The sequence below is a fragment of the Triplophysa dalaica genome, chromosome 23 (genome assembly GCF_015846415.1).
Source record: "Triplophysa dalaica isolate WHDGS20190420 chromosome 23, ASM1584641v1, whole genome shotgun sequence".
Taxonomy (NCBI): domain Eukaryota; kingdom Metazoa; phylum Chordata; class Actinopteri; order Cypriniformes; family Nemacheilidae; genus Triplophysa; species Triplophysa dalaica.
In genome coordinates this window covers 10,669,862-10,693,401 of record NC_079564.1, presented here as the reverse complement: position 1 = coordinate 10,693,401, position 23,540 = coordinate 10,669,862, and the positions used below count along the sequence as shown (strand labels likewise).

The window sequence follows — 23,540 nt, the reverse complement described above, 5'->3', positions numbered from 1 at the left end:
ATGCAATGGACTATAAAAAACTAATGCAAACTAACAATAAACAACAAACATAAAGCATTTGAATTTGCTTATTTACACTAGTTCAAATGACATTTATTGATTTATACAGGAATCAGTCATTTATACTGACATCAAGCATGACATCACTTTGACAAAACAGTGTACTTTTCGTATATGAAACAACATCATTGAAAAATATTATTATTTCAGATTAGCTGAGACATCATGTCTGTTATCAGACACAAGGAATATTTACAGAAATATAAGATACATAAAAAAGGATATTACAGTGATGCCAAACGTTAGAAGATTGATATTCCACTTTTATTCGCATCTATGCAAATTAGCACTTTTGCAATTGATCGCTTGCTTTCATTAGAGCTAACTACAATCTCTATGTGCCATGCATTTGATCTTGTCTTTGACTGGAATCATGTCTATTGTATTGTCCGTATTCAAATATTTGTATAAACAATTTGTTAAGTAAAAAAATCTACATTTTAAAGATATACCAATGCATTAATGTCAAACAAGGTCATAATAAATCATCTAACAAAGTCCTTTCCTGGCCTTTTTTGCCTATGACTTAATGAAGGTCAGGTAAAAGGATAATAATCAGAATCAAGAAACAAAGATTTACATGAAAAGCATTGTTTTAACTAGCAGTCTTCAGAAATTATATGCAGAAATGTAACCTATAGGATAAATATACTAGGCCCTGTATACAGAATTAAATTTTTATTATTATAATTAATATATTAATTGCGGAACAGGTATGTGTTTTAACAAGTATGTGTTTAGGTAAATCAATCATTTTTGTTTCATTCATGTGAACTACTGACATTTTTCTACAAATCCAAACAGTTATATATTTTTTATATTTGGATTTATTTAGAACTGGTCAAAATAAAAAAAACGATTATAAATGCTCCCAGACCTCAACTACTCCAAAGACAACATGTTTATATTCATTTTAAAGAACAAAATTCAAAGAATTTACTATTTCCTATTTACGAAAAGTTAAGAAAAATGAATATTTGATGGAACAATCCAGAATTTTTCACAATTCTCTTTGCATTCTCTCAGTTTATCACATTGATGTTGGGGTGATATGCATATTTGACAGCAATGCACATTTTTGGGAAAATTAAATAAATAAATGAAAAATTATAATTACTTCCTTTACAAAAGCTCCAGAGCACCGTTCACGCTGTGAAGCTCACAGATCTTTTCCTTCCTTTGTCACATAATAATAACTTTTTTTACACATTTTGTTGTAAGTCTATTTAAATATATTTTGCTTTCTTTGTATTGATCCTATATGTTATATATGGCATGAAATAAAGATTACCAATCTAGATAAAAGGTCAAATGTGTTTGCCTGATATTCTTTGACTTCCCAACACTGGTCCAGGATTCGTTTAACACTTTTTTTAAAGAGTGTACAGATGTGTTATTTACATGTTTAAACTATTATTTCTTACAATATGCAGTTTCCAGATGCTTCTGTATGAGCAATGTGCACGTCTGCTGCTGAAGATCTGTTGAAGATCTGTGTGAAGATGGGGGCCAGTTGGTAAGCGCAGACTTCTAAACAGGCAGGTTAAACACCGTCTGGGAATGGATCTTTCTGGGTCTTATCTCATCTTTCTTGTGGCTGTGGCTCAGTGGTTAGAGCATGGCACTAGCAATGCTAAGGTCATGGGTTCGATTCCAGGGGTTTGCTTAGAGTCAGAAACAGATGTATTATACAATGCAATGTAAGTCGCCTGCCAAATGCATAAATGTAAACGTCATCTTATAAACTGTTTGACTAGTTTACAAATTAAACATTTGTGAGCTCACCATAAAAACGGCTTTTGAAGTAATAGCCCTCCTGAATACTTCATATTTTTTAACACCCAACCCATTTTAAAATAGCAATGGCGCCATCTCCTGGTAAAAGTCAGAGTTGCTCTGGTCCATGTGTTACATAAAACCATTTTCAATTGTCAATTAAATAGTGAACATGGATGAGAAACTCTTACAAATCGGTGCATTCTTAGATATATTAAGCATCTCTCTGTCTTGAAGGGATAGTTCACCCAAAAATTTAAATTCTGTCATAATTACATCATTTACATCATTTACTCGTCATTTTTCTGCAGAACACAAAAGAAGATATTTTGAATATGTTGGTAAACGAACAACGGCTGTACAGTTACATGCATTGGTTTTGTGTCCATTCTGAATGGGTAACGCCATTGTTTGGTTAAACATTCTTCAAAATATCTTCTTTTGTGTTCGACTGAAGGAAAAATGTCACAAAGGGTCTGAGTAAATTGGGACATAATTTCCCTATTTGGGTGAACTATCCCTTGAAGGCTAATTCACACTGATCATACAAACTTCGTTTGAAACACATTAGTGTTTTAGATTGAACAATGCCAAAGAAAATTTGGAATGTTGCTATTTGTTGGTGTTGGAGTTTTTACGGTGTGAATTATTATTTAGAGAATATTCATCAGTTGCTATCTTCCTTACTTACTATGCAGTACAATTTAGATTTAGTTCAATACAAAACTTTGAATAGTCAGTGTGTTAGTTGTCGACTCCTGGATTTGGTTTAGGAATGGGCCATGATGGTTAAATAGTCATCTGGGTTGGCTTGTACCAGCCCTTAGTTAGTTCTCTTTTTATGAAATGAGAACCTTAAAGTCCACACAAGAGGCTTCTAAACTACTAGCTACTAACTCTTTACGTTATTCGGTTGCACCATTTGGTCTTAAGGCAGAACGTAGCTAGTAGTTCGTAAGCTCTCCGTAAAGTAATGTGTAGTCACAAAATATGACGTTTACCTTCAATAGTCCAATAGCAGCCTTTGAATTCGTAAGGAAAAGTTGTGTTGAATTTTTTATTTAAACTTATTTTACATAACATAATAACGGTAAAAATATTTTTTTTATTAAATAGAATACTACCTCATTATGAATTACATAAAAGGTAATTTAACTAAATTAATAAACAAAAGGTAATTAAATACAATACAGCATGACAAAATCATAATAAATGACATGTTATACATGATTTTATTTTACTGCAAACCGCCAATAAAATAAAAAGGATGATTTTCTTACTTGCACAACACAGGCAGATGGATACACACACGGAAGCGTGTTACTTCAGTGATTCTGCTATTTTATTCCTACAACCACTCCTGATGGGAGGATTCCGTTAATATTTAATTTACACGTAATGTTACGCTTCAACTATTGGCTTGAATACACTACAATACTTTTAAAATCTGAACAGGTATCATACAGTTGCAGACTTTTGGAAAGTTCCAGAAAGAAAGACACAACTAATCATATCTGCAGACTGGCACAGACTTTCTGCAACATGTCCAGACTGAAAATCTGAGCAAAAGTCGTGTAGTGTATTTTAGCCTTAAGTTGAATGGTGCAACTCAAAAATATTTAGTAGTGCATAAATTGTAACTTATCGTCCGTTTAAGTCAAACAACCAGTCAATCACAACTAATGAAACCCCCATAAATGTTAAGAAAATCGTATAGGGTTACATCAAACTATCTGCCTGGGTAGAAACATTAGCTTGCTTCCTCATTCATCATCTGAAAAATACAAAACCTTTGTGTACATACAATATTATAAATGACAGACAAATGATAATACGTGGTAATCTTTAGGCTGCATGTGGAGGCAACACAACCTTTCGTTTGGGTCAAACTCATCAGATTAATGTCCAAGTATTACTTCCCTTTATATTCTAAGAATTATTCATTGACATCATAACACTTCTTCCTATCTGACAGGTCAAGATGTCCTTATGTGACACAACTATGTAAAAGTTTCAACATATTGGGGAAGTTTCCCGGACAGAGATTATCTTAAACCATGCCTTAGTTAAATTAGGATATTTAAATCCTTTTAAAAAACATAATTTACAAATAAACATTACTGGCGTACATATTGAGACAAAGCAAGAAACTTCTAACATTTAAATTAGTCTGGGTCTAGCCTTAAACCGTGTCCAGGAAACCGCCCTCTAGTCATAAAACTAGTTTGATGACGCAACAACACTGGTATTCATTTTAAAGACATTCAAATCAGTTTTTCTTAGGTCGGAAAGCTTCCAAATTTTGGTTGTGTTTATTTATTTATTATTATAGGGTTGTTCAGTTTTTTGTATCAGTTTAAGTTATTTTAGATTATTAGTCTGAAACCATTGTGCTGACTGTCAATTTTTATTATTTTAAAGATCTGGGTCTATTAAATGCACTAGTTGGTATTATACAGAATATATGGTAAACACTTCCGTATAGGGGGCAATAAACAAAAGTTACTAGCATGCCTATTATTGACATATTGGCTGTTTATTAGTACTTATAAAGCATATATTCTGCATGACCATACTCTACATCCCTAATCCTGACCAATACCTTAACCTAACAACTACCTTACTAACTATTAATAAGCAACAAATTAAGAGTTTATTTGGAAAAAAATCATAGTTAATGGTGTACTGAAGTGTTACCGAATATTTTAATACAAATGCATTCATATTTTAACATGTTCTTTGCTATGAATGAATTTATAAATGTTTGTCATAAATTAACAATTGTCAGCAATTTGTTGTTGTGGTAAAAGAATAAAAAAGACGTCAGATTCGTCTTTGTGTGTCAGGCTGACTTGATCTTGGGATCATGTTGAATTTGGATGTTCTGCTTCCTTGGAGGTGTTTTTCTTCAGTGGATGAGGAAGTCCTGACCCTATATGAATCAGTATGAGGATCCTCATGAGCACATCTGCCTGGAGCATCCTCAGCAGACTCATCAACTCTTCTACAAAGACAGTGAGTACAGCACTTTTAATGACTCATGAACTTCATGTTACTGAGCTTTGCTAAGTATTCATCATTCATTTGAGTTTTACCCTGTTTTTAAAATTGTTCTAGAATTAGCGGACTCAGTACTTATAAAATCAATAATTTTAATTTAATTGCAATGTGTCACAGATATTTACAGTATTTGTTATTTGAAACTATTAACTCAAACACTATTTGTATTATAATTACAGTACTAGTCAAAAGTTTCTAAACGCATGACTGAACCGTTTTCATTATTTTAAGAATCTTTTAATCTCAAGGTTAAGGTTGGGTATCGTTTGAATTTGATCGATTCTGATTAATATTGATTCCACAATTGAAGTAAAACATATAGATGTCAACCTGTATGGTCTTTAGCTCGCTTATTGACTGGTTTGCAAAAATATATATATTTATGAGCACCGTTTTGTATACACACAGCAACCATGTTTTGACGGATTTATAAAAAATGTATACCATAGTTTAACTACATCATGGTTAAACATTTGTTACTATAATGAAACTAAACTGTAGAACTTTGCTGTAATTTTGCATCAGGTTTGCAAGTAACTTACTGTAGATTTGATTTCTTCCTTAATATTTTCCTATAAGTAGTGTTTTTAATTTGAGTTTAACTTTACTTCAAAACACTTTCAAGATTAAAACACAATGAGCAAGAAGAGACTGGTCTCAGTACTGGCATTACAATGCAAAATTGACCTTCTTTCTGAGCATTTGTGTTTTGTTTTGTAAAACTCTCATACGATAAATTAACATTACAAGAAAACTGACCTGAGGTATTTAGTCTTGTTTTATGAAAGAAAATATAAGAATTAGGTAAGTTTATGTTTAAAAACTTAAATTAAATCTACAGTAAGTTACTGAAAAACCGGCTGCAAAACTTCAGCAAAGTTTTAAATTGTATTGTGAATTTGTGGTTTCAATTCCAGAATTGGAATTCCCAGCACTACTCAAAATATGCCTAAATGTTTGAAATTACGTTTGTAGACACAAATAAAACTGTGTTAACATATACATTTATTTCATTAGAAAACAAAAATTGTATTTAAAAACTCAAAATAAAATAAGATCAATAAAATAAAAATAAAAATTATAAACTCCTTCAATAGGCTACTCTTTAAAATGGGTTAGGGTGAGACCTCAAGAAGCTAAATGATAAAATGCCAAGAGTATAAATTTGCAATTTCAAAGATGCTAGAATATGATAGTTTTGATTGATTTTAGATGCTTTAAGTCACAACACAATTCCCACAGTTGCAGTTTTGATGAGTTTACTATTATTAAAAAAGGTGTAAAATAAATAAAGACTGAATCTCTTTTATCGTCAAGGATTGCCTTTGTCAGGCATCTTGAATATACAAATAAAAGTTGCAAATGTTTTAATCACAGCACACATTTTATAATATATATTTTGTAATATCTTCCTGCCAAACTATTCAGCGTTTCATGACACAGTTCTTAAGCCTGCGTACAAATTTCACTGTGTTTTTTCCTCTATACCCACATTGTGTCATTCTTCAATTTAACGCCTGTTTGGAATATTTATAATAACCTTTTAGAGAAACATTATGAAATGTCAATGTTTTTGTGATTTGAACGACCTTGCTATACAACTGGTTGTGCGTTGCTCAGTTGAGAATGAAATTTCATCAGTGTCTTATGATTCTGGGATCCAATGTGAGGCTTGTATTCCCAAAATAGTTTAACACTATATTGCATCACAATCTTCCCATGAGGGAGAACAAAAGAAATAGACAAAATCTTGTAGTTCACTCAAACACACACCACCTGCCACCAAACACGCATGTACTCCTCTGGGCCTGGAATGCCTCATATTAAATGTCTCACAAATGTATCTAATAAATTGTTTGCAGTAAAACAATATCCCTGTATTTTTTGTGTAATATCCGATCTGTCCTTCAGGCTAACGTGAGGACAACTTGTGTACATCATGTCAAATCCTGAAAACAGCACATTTTACCTGCAATCCCAGAAGGGCCGTATAACCATTGCCAACTCGAACTCAGGGGAGTTTAACCTGCCTGAGATTGAACCGTTACTCTTGGATGACGAGGTGTTACCAAGAGCACCTTGTAAAGTTATATTTCCATTTTTATGTGAAGTTCATGTGAGAAAAAGAATATCTTTAAATTTAAATTACTTAGAAGCTAAAATTGTCAACAGGCAAAAAAAGACCTGATATCTTTTAACAAAGAATTTTTGCTTGTCTTGTTCAGCAAGGCTACCCTAAAGATACTCTCTTTCATGAGCTGTTTAGCTTTTTTCATGTTCTGAAACTAAGATAATGAAATATCATTAAGTTGTTTTTCCTTTGTGTTCAAGCAAGCCCATCTTTCAGAGTGTTGGGTGTTAATATGCGCATAGTGGATAACAAGAAAGTTCACAACACCGGCAGGTACAAGAACACCAACTTGATTGTGCGCCGAAACAAAGAGTTCATCATCGATATCAGATTTGACCGTCCTTTCAATATAATGGAAGACACCGTGGAGGTTGAGTTTTTGATTGGTGAGCTTATTTTTGAAATCTCCTTCAAACATTATTTTAGATTTGCATAGAGGCTTCATTACTGCGTTTAAAATCTTTCTTTGGCTTTAATTAAAAAGAACATTTGGGCACTTCCAGCATTATGTATCTGACATCTTGCGTTATGACATATATATGACATATATAAACTGTCAGAGAATGTATTTATGACTAATATATTGAACCATCTGTTTACATTTTACTAAACCCGTGATGATAGAGTTTAAAAATCCGAAAATGTTTTCTGTATTATAAAATAAATGTACGTTAAGGACGTGACAAAAAAAGAACACCATTTTTGAGAGACGACAAACTTTTTAGGATTTCTGTTAATTAAAATGCACAAAAAAGAAGCAACATTAGCCAACAAATGGAGAAGGGATGACTATAAAAATCTATTGTTACGGATTTGACGACTCTCAAAATGGCAATTACGTTATTTGTTATGGAAAGTAACACTTTAAAGCTAAAAAATTGAATGGTCAGTCAACCTAGATTAGTTAGCATTCTGCCTAAACGACTGTATTAAATGTATAAAATAATTACAGTATCTAAAAACAGTTAGGTCTGAAAATCACAAACCAATAAAAGGCATAAAAACTAAAAGCTAGAATTACATCTCTGGTGTTTTCAAAACCTGAGAGGCACAAGTAAAAAGAACAAAGACACAGGCGTTGTTATCCTATTCCAAAATCCGACCTCGGAAAACATCTGTCCGTCATCAGTAAGACGATGTGCCTCATTCTGCGTTTTAATGTCATTATTGCTGTCAGGAGAATTTGTCCGCCTCGCTGAAAACTTGTTCTTGCAAATGACTGTTGCGCTCATCTCACAGGCAGTTCACCTGATGTAAACAGGGGCACCTACATCACTGTGTCCTTTGGAAAAGATAAAGGTGACATGATCTGGAGGTGCCGTGTACTAAACACAAATGGCAATGAGGTGACAGTGGGCATCACACCAGACACCGGCTGCATCGTGGGCCGCTTTCGCACTTTTGTGGCTATTGTGAGGGGATTAGCAAAACAGCGCACCCCGAAGAACCCTGACACAGACGTTTATGTGCTGTTCAATCCTTGGGACTCTGGTAAATACAACTGCATTCACATGGTGCTCTCATTTGACATAAAACAACAGGACAGCCTTTGCAATGTTGCATTAGGTCAAACATCAATATCTTGCTATATGTGTCTCTACACAGCGGATCAAGTGTATATGTCTAAAGAAAGCGACAGGCAGGAGTATGTTCTGAATGATGTGGGAGTCATCTTCAATGGAGAAATAAACAACATGTCCTCCCGCCCATGGAACTATGGGCAGGTTCGTATAATGCCCCTTCACATCATTTGGGATTCTTTACATTAAAGGTCTGGTGAACTGGGCTTGTTTCTGGTTTCATAGTGTTATAGGAGGTCTACTTATGACGTTTGCGTGTTTTTAACATCCAAAAACATCAAAGTCAATAAGTAATAGGCTATTTTCTAACCAGGTTTTGAGGCCACCTCTACAAACATTTGGTTTTAATGGGTGTGCCGCATTGAAGACACTTGGAAGTAATTTTTGCAGGGCATTAGTATTATCTGGAGACCTCCTCTGATTTATAAATTACCTCCCTAAATCTGTATTTCATGTGACACATTTGTGACACAAATCACAGAGATCCAGATGAAAGACTGTGTTCTTCCACAACCAGGGATGGCACAATATTTAGCTGTCTTTAGCGTCGTGCTTGTTTATTGCTTGCTCGCTCTATCTGGTTCCGCTCCAATTGTGTTACTTCAGAATAGTCATGCGCGAACCAGTGGGCGGGGCTAGAGAAGTAGTCGTTGATATTTTTCTGTGAAGGCGGTGTTCAACCTATCAATCTCTTCATGGATAGGTGCATTCCAGAACCTGGCATTCACTGGGCCTGGTGTCATTAACGGATGTTATCTCAGTTACAAGGGCGTTTTCAGTTCTGACACTTACATGATGTTCGAGTCAATACGATTCCCTCTTATATAACAAAAGCTCGGGTTAAAATTGTGATTTTAATTCATCCGTCCTTTAAAGACAAAATGTCTACAAACTAAAGTCTCAACCTGTAACTTGTGTATTTTCTTGTAGTTTGAAAAAGGAGTTCTGGATGCCTGCCTTCTGGTTCTGGATTCTGGCAAAGTACCGCTAGTATATCGTGGAAATGTGACTGAAGTAGTCCGGCAGGGCTCAGCCCTGGTATGATGTGAACTCACAAAGAAAACGCTTCCTACATATTAACTAAATACTTTCTCAAATTAATGTATATGGTATATTTACAGATGAACTCTCAGGATGATGATGGCGTTCTGGTTGGAAACTGGAGTGGAGATTACGCCATTGGCACATCACCCACTGCCTGGACCGGAAGTCCTGAAATCCTGCTCAAATATGCCAGAGAAGATGCAGTGCCGGTTTGTTTTGCCCAGTGCTGGGTATATGCTGGTGTGATGAATACTTGTAAGTTTATTTTTTTTATATGTTTAGTACAATGAAACATGACATGGTGTTTTGACACCATTCAAATTTACTTGGTACATGTCCCAATCCTGGGGTAATGATATCGTACTGTTTTGTAACAGCGTTACTGCTAAAAAAACTTACTAACTCCAAGGAACTCCAAGATTAAGACAGCAGCAAGCGTTACATATTTTTTCAACCTTCCACCCAGTTCTGCGCTGTCTGGGGATACCGGCGAGGGTCATCACCAACTACAACTCCGCTCACGACAACAACGGCAACCTGAAGACAGACATCATGCTGGATGAAGACGGGAAAGTGAACAGATCTCGAACAAGAGATTCAGTCTGGTGATTATTTGAAAAACATTGCATGAGCATACAAATGTTTTGTAGGTCATGTGTGTGAATTTTAGCGGAATCTAGTGGTGAGGTTGTGAATTGCAACCAAAAGCTCACTCCACCCCCTCCTCCTATCTAAGTACTACGGTGGCTGACATGTGCCAAAGATGTCATCACGTTTTGCCTCTTTGCGGAAGAAGATAAGGCATTTTGTAAACAGTTTGTCCGTTGAGGGCTACTGTAGAAACAACATAGTCCACCCATGTTAGGGGACCCGCGGTGAAATAGCTCATTCTAAGGTTATAAAAACATAACGCTTGATTATTTACGGTCTTTATACACCTCTGAACACATAGTTATGTATTTTATATTGCATTTCTGTCAATAGATCCTCCTGAATCTTACACTTTAAGCCTTTAAGATCCAAGTCACGGCTCAGTTCATTGTTGTTATTCACTGTTGGTATCATGATTTATTGTGTTTGAAAGGTAAGGATACTGTGTTTTTACAGGAACTATCACTGCTGGAATGAGGTGTACATGAAAAGAACTGATCTGCCACAGAAATTCTCTGGCTGGCAGGTGGTTGACAGCACCCCTCAGGAGACCAGTGATGGTAAGATCCTCCTTATGATTTGATATAATTCATAAAGTCCCAAACTAACTTTGCTTTTCCAATGGGTTTATATCATAAATATCATAAATATAAGATATTTTAATATCATAAAGTTTCTCAAATTAGTATTCATTGATAGTCCTATTACTTGAATTCAAAAAGCTCAACTTTTCAGCCCTGTTACAGATATTGTAAGACAGATAATCAACAAACAAAATCTTTAATTTATGGAAAACGTGCGTTATCATTAACAGCAGGTGAAAAACTGGGTTTGAAGTATATTTACTATACAGTTTCCAGCATTTAGATGATTTAGATCCACGTGAACAAGCAAACTGACCTCAATTTGTGAATTTCAGTTTCAAGAATAATATACCCAAAATCCAAAGACCTTTAAAGAGGACATCAGTCTTTAAATAGCATTCGTCCCCTCCATCTGTTCGGTGTTTAGAGTGTGACGGGGTAAGAGAATACGACAGACAAAACTGATAAGGCATAGCAACCCCGGTGGGGAATTTATTATAAAACATAAAATAATGTCCAAAACTGTGATGTCCGGGGTGCTCGTTGTGTGCTGTCGTCCGATCCGTGCTCGTGCAGTCTGGTGTCCTGTGTTTCCCTCGCTGGCCTCTCGCACACTCTCTCGTGGGGGATTTAGAAAGGACCAAGCGTTAGGCGTCTTATGAATCGGGACCCAGAGTGCTGGGAGCACGCTGCTTTTATGCCCGGCAGCTAATCGTCATCAGGTGATCTCAATCAGCACTAGCTGCCGGGCCGTTTCCCAGGTGACGCTGATCCCAGAACGGCACCTCGTCACATTAGGGATGGTTCACCAAAATCTGACCCCCCCATTGCCTCCCACAGTGTTTATTTTCCCACCTATGGCAGTAAATGGTGGGTTAGATCTGACATTATTCCCAATTTCTTCCTGTGTGTTCAGTAAAACAAATGCATTTATACAGGTTTTGAACCATCTAAGTGTGAGTAAATGATGACAGAATTTTCATTTTTGGGTGAAGTATCCCTTTAAGGATTATCTGTTTGAACATCTCTGCTCCATCAACATCTGGTCTGATAAAGACTTTTACATAGTAAAGTATGGGTGCCCAAACAAGTACATCCAAAATGCACGTCGTTATTAGATAAAAATGATAACTACATGATGTTGTTTAGGTCTTTATCGCTGTGGTCCGACATCAGTCACTGCCATAAAAGAAGGAGAACTGAGCTACCCATTTGATGGGAAGTTTGTGTTTGCAGAGGTAAGGAAGCCATGTTTATTAGAAGTTGTCCACTGATTAGAACATCTTCACATGTGTGACTGGACATTTCTTTAGTTGTTCATCTACTGCTAACTGCATATCGCACCCTCTCCTGTTTTCAGTTGAACAGTGATGTGGTTTACCATCAGATTGATAAGTATGGAAAAACCAAGATCCTCCATGTGGACACTACCTATGTGGGAAAACGCGTCGTGACTAAATTAATTAACAGTAATCAATATGAAGACGTCACTTCTACCTACAAGTATCCAGAGGGTAAGTTCATCTGCTTTCACTTTCAAGAATCATTTGCTGCCACAGCGCCCTGTCCTTATTTCTCGATCATCGTCTTGACTCCAGGAAGCAAGAGTGACAAGCAGGCCATGCAGATGGCTGAGAGCCGTGGTGTTCCTTCAAGAGAATACGACGATCCTGGTGAAGCTGGGGTGGACATCCAACTCCAAGCCAATACTATCAAAGTGGGTGAAGACTTCAAGCTCACCATGCACATTAATAACCAGACCAGTAAACGCTGCACCATCAATGCCACCATCACTGGCTCTGTGGTATTTTACACCGGGGTTACTAGCACCACCGTCAAGCAGGAAACCAGACAAGCTACTGTTGAGGCTTGGAAAAGTATGACATCCGTTATTAATTTGATAAATAATACATTTAGGATTCTTTTTTTGGTTTTTCCTGAATATACTCTCAATTTACAGCTGAGAACCTGCTGATAGACGTCCGAGCTACGGAGTACATGGCCCATCTGGTGGAGCAATCCAATCTGCTGTTTGTCGTGAACGGTAGAATTCAGGAAACAGGCGTGACCCTCACCAGAATGAGAGTTGTCACCCTTCGCCCTCCCGAGCTCACCATACTGGTATATTTCCTGAGCAACCATTCACATGGGAACTTGTTGATGATCTGATTTTTTTATTTATCTAACTGTTAATGTTCCTAAATTTCATGTACAGGTGAGCGGAAGTCCCCAGGTGGGCAAAGATTTCACCGTCATTGTGGAATTCCGGAATCTCTTTAATTTCGCCCTGGAAGACGTTCAGTTACGCCTTGACTCACCCGGTCTGATACAGACCAAATTCAAGTCCTACAAGTAAGCCGCTTCAACAGTCTCATATCTGTCCATATTCATAGATATTCAGGATCATCCAATTAAGTATCAAATACAGACAAAACCGTCCCTAAATACTGGCTCAAAGGGTTATTCGCCCCAAAATAAAAAAATTCTGTCATCTTTAATTCACTCTCACTTGGCTCACATCTGTATGTGACACATTCTTCTGTGGAACACAAGAGAAGATATTTTGAGAAATGTCCAAGTGCTTTTGTGTCCAAACAAAGAAAGCCAAGGGGGTCGATGTTGTTCGGTGACCAACATAATTCAAAATATCTTCTTTTGAAATGGCGTGAGAGTAAATAAGCAAACAATCCCTTCCTTTTTCTCTGCTGGAGAAGTTATATCGCTGCTGTCCTCCCAAAACCTTGTATCTCCATATTTGGGGACTTTTTATATTTTGTCAAATCATTAACATTTGTCGCCCCTTATGTTTGTCACTGGGTTTTGGAAATATCTAAACAAAAAGCATTAAAAAGTGCTTGTCAACTTTGACAACACAGTATGTAATGATTTAAAAGTAGTGTTTATTTCATTTCCTGAAAAATAGCCGATTTGGACATGTGAGGTTTCAGAGGGACAGCGATTATATACTTATATGTGATAAGAATTTATATATAAACGTATAATATTGTGTAATATTATAATATGACGTCTTTTATATTTTTAATATAGATAGTTGTGAATGAAGTTAGTTAGATAAATGAACTAACGTGTATGTTTATGCTTGCAGACAAATTTTACCTGGTGGCGTATTGCAATATACAGAGTCCATCACCCCTTTGAATCCTGGCAAGAGGGTGTTGATAGCAGGTCTGGACTGCGCTCGTTTGAGACAGGTCACCAATCAGCTGGAAATCGACATACTTGCAGTCTGACCGTATGAATGACCGACCCAGAAAGACCAAGAAGAGAAAAACAGAAAAAGAAGAATTCTCATACATTACGTACATTATTAATTTAGCTTGGCTTGCTTCACAAATGTCTGTTTGAAATACAATCCAATATAATGATTTAAATGTCTTTTGGGATAGACGCCTGACCTCCCCAGTGTTAAGGATGAATAGCAAGTTGAGTGTGAAGATAGAATTGGGAAATATATCGAAAATATACTCTGAAATTCGTGAAGAAAAACATAAATTTGTCTTTGGTTGGGTGAGGGTAAGGGTCAGGACGAAGTTATAATCATAATGCATTTTTTCTTTCTGCTATAATGCCACAAAGCATGGTTTGCTAATGCATTTTAACAATAAACATTAATCAGAAAGCAAATTAATGGATTCTTTCCTGCAAATCTTACACATTCATACACATTCACATAGCATTGCATAAAAACACTATATAGTCAATGTCAGTGTTGGGTGTAACTAGTTACTGTAATTTAATTACTTTTCCCTTGAAAAAGTAAAGTAAGGGATTACTCATATGTTTTCTGTAATTTAAATACAGTTACTTTTGATGCAATTAAACTAAATACTTTGTTAAATATATGCGTGTGCAATAGCGTAATTGACTTCAAAATTCAAAGTCATACTTTAAAATATGTGCTTTAACGAATAATTCTCACATTTGTAATACTTTGGTCAGTTAATAATATTATTTGAATGAATTCAATAAGCCGTTTCATGTCTATCCTTGAATAACTTAACTACATTGATGTAGGATATAGAAAGTAATTAGTAATGAGTAACTAAATACTTTTTGGACAGAGTAATTTGGACAGTAATCTAATTACACTTTTGAATATTTTATGAGTATCTAGTAATTAATTACTTTTTCAGAGTAACTTACCCAACACTGGTCAATCCTCAGATCAGCTGGCTCACAGATATCTTAATTCATAGTAAAAGAAATATGACATTTGTTGGTATTTAAACAAATGACAGAAGTCTGTTCATTTACTCACTTTCTGGTATCTATGTGGTGAACAAATGTGTAAAACAATTTGTAGAACAAATGTGCGTATTGTGGTGCTGAATTTTCCCCATATTTCTTGTCCGCATTTACCTACCCGATTCATTCAAGGCAAGGAAAGCTCCTCTGTTGCCGCAGCCCGCCTTACCTCACTCAGTCCACTCCTTCCATTTTAATGAGACATGCCGTGGTTTAGACAGCCCACTTTACTGCATCAATGCTGCTGGAATACCCCTCTCTCGTTCTCTATTTCTGTCTCCCCTCCTTTCCCCAAGCCTTCCCCACACCCACCTGAATGAGTCACCACGGAAAACCTCTCTGAGTAATTGCTGGGTCGGATGGGGACAAACACATTAAACAGGGATTCCCTGACGGACCGGCATTATTTTTCTTGCGGTGCCGCTGAAATCGTGGTCCACTTGACTATGTTTTATACGAGCTGACACATCACTCGATTTTCATCAAGACGGCCGTCTAACATTATTATTCAGGGTCGAAATGTTTGTCTGTGATGAAAATGATAACGCGCCCGCAGACGTATTATGGTGTTGTAGCACACCTCCGCCAAAAGATGGCGACAAAACATCCGACAATGTTCGGGCTCTGTGGTCGTGTGCGTAATAGGCCTACTCTAGAAATAAAACAGCCTTCACGATATTGTAACGATAAACCTTGAGATCGTGGTTATACAACGAATCGTTATACAAGTCTGAAGCAAAGTATTTTATTATATTTGTGATATAAATGCGTATGCAGAAACGTCTTAAAGGCATTCCCATTTTAATGCGTAATAAAAGACTATATTGTTCAAATCCCAGTGAATGACTTTCTTACTATTAACGACTAAAGAAATTTCGATTAGCCTATATCGTGAGAAGTCCTGAAGGCATCGGACTCCTGAGCTTTAATCTGGACTGTAAATGAACTGTCGAGGGACCTCATTACTCAGCAGAGACGTGAACATGGTTTCTCCTCACTGATCGGATTCTCCTTCAGCTATAATGCCCTAGGTAACTTTTTAGTATTCTCCTCCTGAAGTCAGTCTCTGTGAAAAAAAAAGATGTGCAATGCATACTCAGTACCCATTGGTTGGCTACAAATTCCGCTGACGTCAGCAGGGAACTTTTTTCGGTGATTCAGACTTCATCACTGCCTTTCTCTCACTTTTAATGTAACCCTATCTCAACCAGTATGAATTGATTCCAGTAATTTTCCACATCTACAGAATAACAAATGTTAGTTTTACTCAATGTTGTAAAGTATTACCATTTTTTTGTATGAAATCGACTTCTTTGAAAGCATTTTCGTTGGCTTTTGTTACTATAACGTTTGTCTCCTTGACATCAAATGTTTCTTTAATGATGCTTAACCTGAGGATACATGTTATTTCAGAGCAAAAAGATCCCAGTCCTCAATTGTTTTTACCACTACTGTACATAATTTGCCTCGGGTCAACCCATTAGAGTCCCTGGTAATCTCAATGCGGTGAATTGAGACAAAATCATATTTTCTTTTATAAATTAATTCACAAACTGATATTTTTACGGGACTATATTCGGACAGCCAAATTCATATGCTCATTTCGAAACTATTTTAATTGAATTTACCAACACGTGTGAACCAGACTTTGACAACCTCAATCTAAGAAAATTCCTGCAACCCTATAGTCCACCCAACCTGATGTCATGAAATCTGCATCTGTATATGGGTCACGGCAAAACGTGCAGACAGACAGCTTATTTCGTGAGGGTGGATAGGTGACCCACCAGAGAGCACATATATGCGGACATCTCCGCAATCCCAATTGCCAGTGCACTGGGAGAAGGGGAGCAGCCCGGTCTAGCAAATGAGAAAATAGAGAAGTGGGGAGTCCGACGGTGAATTTTACGTCAAGCATGAGATGTGGGCGTGAAGCAGGGAGAGAAAAAACACGAGGCATTACCGCCTTCTCTTAACGGGGTGCACCATTTCACTCCTCTGCGCCTTACCGCACGGGAACATCGTACATACTTTCTGAAGAGCTGCTTTTACTAAACGGCGATGTTCAGCGCTCACATTTGGCAATCTTTTCCACTCCAAACTCTCTAAAATTGGTATATACTCCAATGGTTTTACTGGACGTAGGATGGGATTAACTTTGACCGGAAGATATATTTCATTGTTTCTTGCTGTTCAAATAGGTGAGTCCATTTATTTCCCGTGTACATTTTGAGATGCGCGGACTTTTCCATTTTCAAAACTGCTTTTCATCTCATTGTATATGCATTAAATTTGAAACGACTAGTTTATAGATAAGAAAAGGGTGGACATTACGATACGCTTTCTGTATTTGTAGGGCGCATGTTGGTGCAATCGAATGCATATTTAATTGTTACGTTACTGTCCGGATAGCGATTAGATGTGTAAATGGGGGGACTTTAAATGAGACAACACAATAACGAATTGTATAAAGACAAACGAATGTGCTTTAATGTCATAACTGCGGCAATACGGTCATGTCGAAGTCTACTTCTCCTCCTTCCCATTTTAGAGATTACAAAAATAAAGCAAATCTTTATGGAGCAAGTTGCAGGAAGTGTGGGACCGCCCGACCCTCTCCGCAATAAATAATTCAAACCCCATTTCAAACAAACAACATTGAACAGGTAATAATAAATTAAATGCGTTTTGCCATTCGTCGGTCATAGATAATCGTTATTCTTGTTTTTTCCTGAAAAGTGAGTTTAATAGATGCATAAAGAGTTTTGGATGGTCCAGTTTGTTGAGTCCATTTACATTCACGCATTCGACCAATGGATGCTCTAAAATATAATTGACAATCTATTGTTTCATGACAATCATTTTAAAGGCGTTGTTTCAGAATTTACAAGTAGGCTAGCTTAATGTCTTTGTAATGTTGTGACTTTTAAATTGGCATAATTTTGGTATTGTAAAGGACTGCAGGTCACTCCAACAAACATGTAAGAATATTCGGACACGACCAATTTTATTGTGCTCGTTCGTCGAAAAAAATGTCCGCTTGATTCGTAACCCAGTTGAACTATTAATTTGCCACAACCATCTCCTGACTTCAATGAACATATTATGTGCCAGTTTGACACCAGTAACGCTGACAGGGTCTAGTAAGGTGGTCGTGACCACTAGTACAGTAGATAGGTGAGTCTATCTTCGATGCGATCTAAATATAGACCATACGCCGTGCAGAAGACGAAAAAGATTTCATAATTCACATTCGTTCAAAGTGGTGTCTATTGTTCTATACGAGAACATTGCACGAGTTATTGACGTCAATTTTATACGAAATCAGCCATCTCCACAGAACAAGGTTTTCTGTGAGCTGCACGATATTGTGAAGAGCGTCGTTGCATTTCTCCTCCTCATATCCGCCATGTTGAAGTCTGATCAACATTATTTTGATCGAAAATGTTGAGGACGAAATAGGCAACAAATACCCTTATACAAGGTAACGCATCTATGAATTTGACTTAATCTGTAGCAGGAATTACAGTCGGAAAAATGCTTAAAATGGTTGCTTATTGAAAAAGGGCGAACCGATCGTGATAGCATAATTATAGCAGGATATTTCGTTATGTAAGCTTTCATCAGTGCGGCACGATACAGTAACAATCTTCTTTGTCCGGATTTTAAATGTGATTAGTGTGTAATAGGGTAAGGCTATAATAGACGATGTATTATATATTAATTCCCAAAAGGCAATAGAGCCCATATAATATCATTATTTGATAAATCACCGTGATTTACAGTACAGTTTTTAAAATATTGATTCTGTCGGATGAATACACAAAATAGTTTTGCTTCAATTATAGGATCAGCAGAAGGCTTTGGAGAATTCGTCCTCTTTTTATTCTGTGAGGGCATATTGTGTGTATAAATAACGTAAAATACAGCATTCAGGCCTATATAACAATGGTAACACACAATGCAAATAATGTATTCATATTAGGCCTAATTATATAATTCTCATATTCATATACCGAGGCCGGTGGTGCGAGTTTCGGCCTGACCAGTTGAAATATTCAGATACTTTCACAATTGACAATAGCCAGTTCCTTAACAAACCGAAGCAACCAGCTTTTATGCTTCGTTAAGCAAAGGGATCCGCACGACTGATCAAACGATGACCTTCCACTCCAACAGTCTGTCAATAATTTGGGAAGGAAAAGCATCCGTGTCCAAATTTTCTAATTTTCGCTAATAGATCTGTCATGAGGTGAAGATACTTTTTTTTCTAGATGTGTAAAGAAAAAAGGAGGGGGAATACAAATCACTCAGAATGAAAATCTCACCACACACAAGCCCACTCGCCCCCACCCTCTTGTAAACCATTACATCATCGTTTGTCCACGCGCCACCCTCACACTCAATACACAATATATCGCGGAAGTGTTTCTTGTCTTATTTTTTTGTTGACTAGTTATGTTTTTTTATTGAATCTATTTATTGTATCCAACAAGGCCTAATGCGCTGAGATATGTGACAGAAAATTTGGTAGGCCAACAGGTAAATAATAAGTAAAATAATGAACACAAATCTATTTGTTTTAAAAAAACACACAACTTTTAAAGAAGTGGAGATGGAATCGTTTTGAAATCACATGAAATGAAGCATTTAATGGTCATTTCTCTTTATGCAGCCTATTTGCTGCAGGCGGTTCGAGCGGCAGGGAAATGTGATACAGTGTTCAAAGGTTTCTCGAACTGCCTGCTACGACTGGGAGAGAACATGGCCAACTATCCACAGGAGCTGGACGAGAATGAAAACCTTCAGACCATCTGCACGTAAGGGAAAAGTGCAAACACACAACAGAAGATGTTATAAACGTATGTGCGAAAGTGAGAGAGAGAGAGCAAAGGGAGCCAGATGGCACAAGGGGCCCCCTTGCTTAATTCGACTTCATGAGCATAAATAGACCCGTACATCCAGTATGGAGTTAATGCGCTGCTACACTATTCACATTTCACCAGTTAATTACAATCAGATGAACCATCACTACACGCCAGTGCCAAAGGTCAACACGCGTAATTGGATCAGATCGGGAGGTAGCGCACGATTATTGTAAGCGATACGCCCTCTAAAATAACAGGTTCGTTTACTGCCGTGACTGAACGAATCAAATCTGTAAAACGGCACGGAACCAAATGTCATTAAAACCAGACATGCAAAGCATTTCGTAAAATGTAAAAATCCTGTTTCTTTTATGCAATTAATCCTTGCCTGAATAGCAGATCAAGCATGTTCAAAATACATCCAGATAATCTTTAGTGTTCTACTTTATTTCATTTTTAAATTTCTAAAAAATAAATCGTTCAGCGACTTAAGATGATTTAATATCAAATTAAATACATTGAAGTATTCTCACAAAGAATTGCAATTGGGCGATTTACGTAAATTTGATTTTGGGATTTTTTGAACGTACATAGCCGTCTTTACAAAGAAAAGACCTATAGCAAGAACTCACTTGTCGCTCCATGCATTGTCGATATAGGGCACAGCATAAATATGCTTGATAGCATAACACAATCAGAAACACAGAAATGTCGATATGAGCTTATTGAAAGTAATGCAAATTAAATTTCTTTATTTAGGAAAAATGACATGCATTAATTTATCCTATTTATATTTTAGCAAATGCAAATATGAATTATTTTTTATTTTCTATGGGGTTTGCAGGCTACTTGTTGTCTAGGGCTTAGTATGTGTGTGTGTGTGTGTGAGTGGGGGGGATGTTCCGGAAATATATTAATAAATAATGGGTTTCAGAGTGGGATAGAGAAAGGGGGTGGGGCGCAAGAGGGAGTTGTGAGAGAGAGAGAGAGAGATGGGGAGGGCACTAGAAAACACGTGATGTGGAGACTTTCCCTTCGGAGCCGCATTACAACTCGGGTTTCCCTCGTGCCCTCTCTACTCCTGCATGCGTACGCGAGGAGATACAATAGCACGAATGATCTGTACATCCGAAATCAAGAGACGTCTATATAAATATGATATGTTTGAGTTTGTAATGTATTTCTGAACACGTTAAAGCATTATATCCTTATGAACATACAATTATTTTGGACAAAATGTTAAATTCATTACCGTACTTGTATTGTTAATAAGGAAGTTGTTTGAAATAAAAAAAAAGAATAAAAAAACATATTTTATAATAATTTATAGATTTTAATTATATGTAAAATAATTTAATGTTTCTTAAAAAGCAATTATATATTCATGTAGGAAAATAAAAAGTAGTTTCATTTTGTAGGATTAAAAAAACCGATTTACATTTACATTTAGCAGACGCGTTTATCCAAAGCGATTTACATTGCTTTATCCTATACATTTTACATAGGTGTTTGCAATCCCCTGGGATTGAACCCACAACCTTGCCTTGTTAACGCAATAGTCTTACCACTGAGCTACAGGAAAGCTTCATACATATACATTTCATTGTATTGCAAAAAGGACAAAAATGCAATTGAAACCATGAATTCAAAAAACTTGATCTAAATTCTTTTTATATTTAAATTGGATTATGTTGAAAATAACCCGTCATTAATAAAAAAAGAGCAGTTGAATTATTACTAAACACATGAAATTACAACACATTAACATTGTGGCTACTTTAGTGAACTACGAAAACATGGCGTTTGATTATTTTCTGGAACGGCTGGCAGCATTATTACGTGCGACGCAAACTAGACATAAATAATGAGTTTTTAATGTTTGATTTGCAGTTACTGGGATGATTTCCATTCATGTGCGACCACTGCTCTGGCAGACTGTCAGGAGGGAGCCACAGATCTGTGGGAGAAGCTGAAAAAAGAGTCCAGAAATCTGGACTTCCGCGGCAGCTTGTTTGAACTGTGTGCTGGTGGAAACGGGGCGAGCCGGTCAGCGGTTCCGTACGGCTTAACGCTGATCCTGACTGCACTGTCTACGCTCGTGACGTGGATTCAGTTTTAACCCACGGGGAAGGAAGAAAACAACACAACACACTACAAAAAAATAAGAGAAGAGACGAGGAAAGACAAGGAACCCCATCAACACAAAAAATAAAATAAAAAAGAATAACGAAGGTCAAAATTCATGCTCACACAAATGGATTTATATATTTCATCTGGAGAAAAGACGATTTTTGCAGGAGACAATGGCGACCAGAGGTCTTCTGGGAATGCTCAAGCACATTTGCCTGACTCTGGGTCGATTTCATTAAATATTTATCAGATATTGAGTTCAAATGACGGCCTGAATTTATGAAAGGTCCTGGTTAGAATAGCAGCATTTTATAACATTGCCGTCTGTTATGTATGAATTAATACTGTAGGCTCTTCACATGGTCGTCATGCATATAGAAAGATAGGAAATATTCTTTCATCGAACTGGTTTAGAGTTCTCCTTGTTCGCAGACCTACGTTTGCTTTTTCACAATGTTCAAGATTTACTTTTCATCTATACATTTCGTTTAGTCAAGCCAAGTATTTGAATGTGTGAGGGGGTTAGAAATTTCGCTGACCCTCGAATTCAAAAATAGGCCTACATGGAGAACATCTCTAATCACAATGCTAATAATATAAATAATAATAATAAAGATAACAATAAAGAAACCTCAGGAAAGACTACAGGCATCTACTTAGTGGAACACAGAGAAGAAATAAATCAGATTTTAGAGGGAGTTTTATTAATAAAATGAACTTAAGCATGTCATATGTAGCCAGGAAAAGAGTCTGAGTTGAGTGTTGACTGTTGCCATTCTTTTCCAGAATCCAGTGTTCATAGAAGAAAATCTATTTCATTTCATTTCAAAAAGATTTATCTCTTTCTATGTAGGAAATATAAAAGTATAAGGGTAACACTTTACATTACAGTGTCACTATTACACATAACATATAGGCTAACAACGTGTAACAGTGAGCAGCTTCTGAAATAATGACACATCAAGTACAAGCAGTTCATTATTATGACGCAGTGCTTACGTAATTACACACTGCAATGTAAAGAGTGGCCAGTATTTCTCCCGACAGTATCGTAGCACGACAATATCAGGACCTGTGACATTACTAGTTGGATGAAGTGCATTTTGCTAGCTTTATTTGATGTTGCCAAGGCATAGACCACGTTTCACTGCCTTCAAAAGATGTGTATTTTGTTTGTTCGTTCGTTTGTTCGTTTCTGGGGATGTTGCATATGAAATACCTGAATATTCAAAACCATACAAGTAAATAAGAGATGTATGTGATATGAAAAAGAGAGATACTTTAACCGATACAGTTTTAAAACAGATTGATTATACAGGTATATAAAAATAGACTGCTAAAAAGAAGTATTTAAAAAGTATTAAATAAAAACAGTTACTGTTTAAAAAGA

General features: G+C 36.5%; 2 protein-coding genes across 2 annotated transcripts; both read left to right on the top strand.

Annotated features, from left to right (window-relative positions):
• The first annotated feature begins 6,835 nt into the window (after nt 1-6,835).
• LOC130412859 (coagulation factor XIII A chain-like) lies at nt 6,836-14,137 on the top strand. Its single transcript, XM_056737639.1, has 14 exons — nt 6,836-6,977; nt 7,228-7,413; nt 8,267-8,518; nt 8,633-8,751; nt 9,538-9,645; nt 9,729-9,906; nt 10,118-10,256; nt 10,759-10,862; nt 12,036-12,124; nt 12,247-12,400; nt 12,485-12,763; nt 12,847-13,007; nt 13,102-13,238; nt 13,993-14,137. The coding sequence occupies exons 1-14, from the start codon at nt 6,836-6,838 to the stop codon at nt 14,135-14,137; spliced, it is 2,193 nt and encodes a 730-aa protein (XP_056593617.1).
• Nucleotides 14,138-16,983: 2,846 nt separating this feature from the next.
• On the top strand, nt 16,984-23,540 carry nrn1a (neuritin 1a). Its single transcript, XM_056739096.1, has 3 exons — nt 16,984-17,353; nt 19,828-19,972; nt 21,911-23,540. Exons 1-3 carry the CDS (start codon nt 17,299-17,301, stop codon nt 22,137-22,139), a joined length of 429 nt encoding a protein of 142 aa, XP_056595074.1. The 5' UTR covers nt 16,984-17,298; the 3' UTR covers nt 22,140-23,540.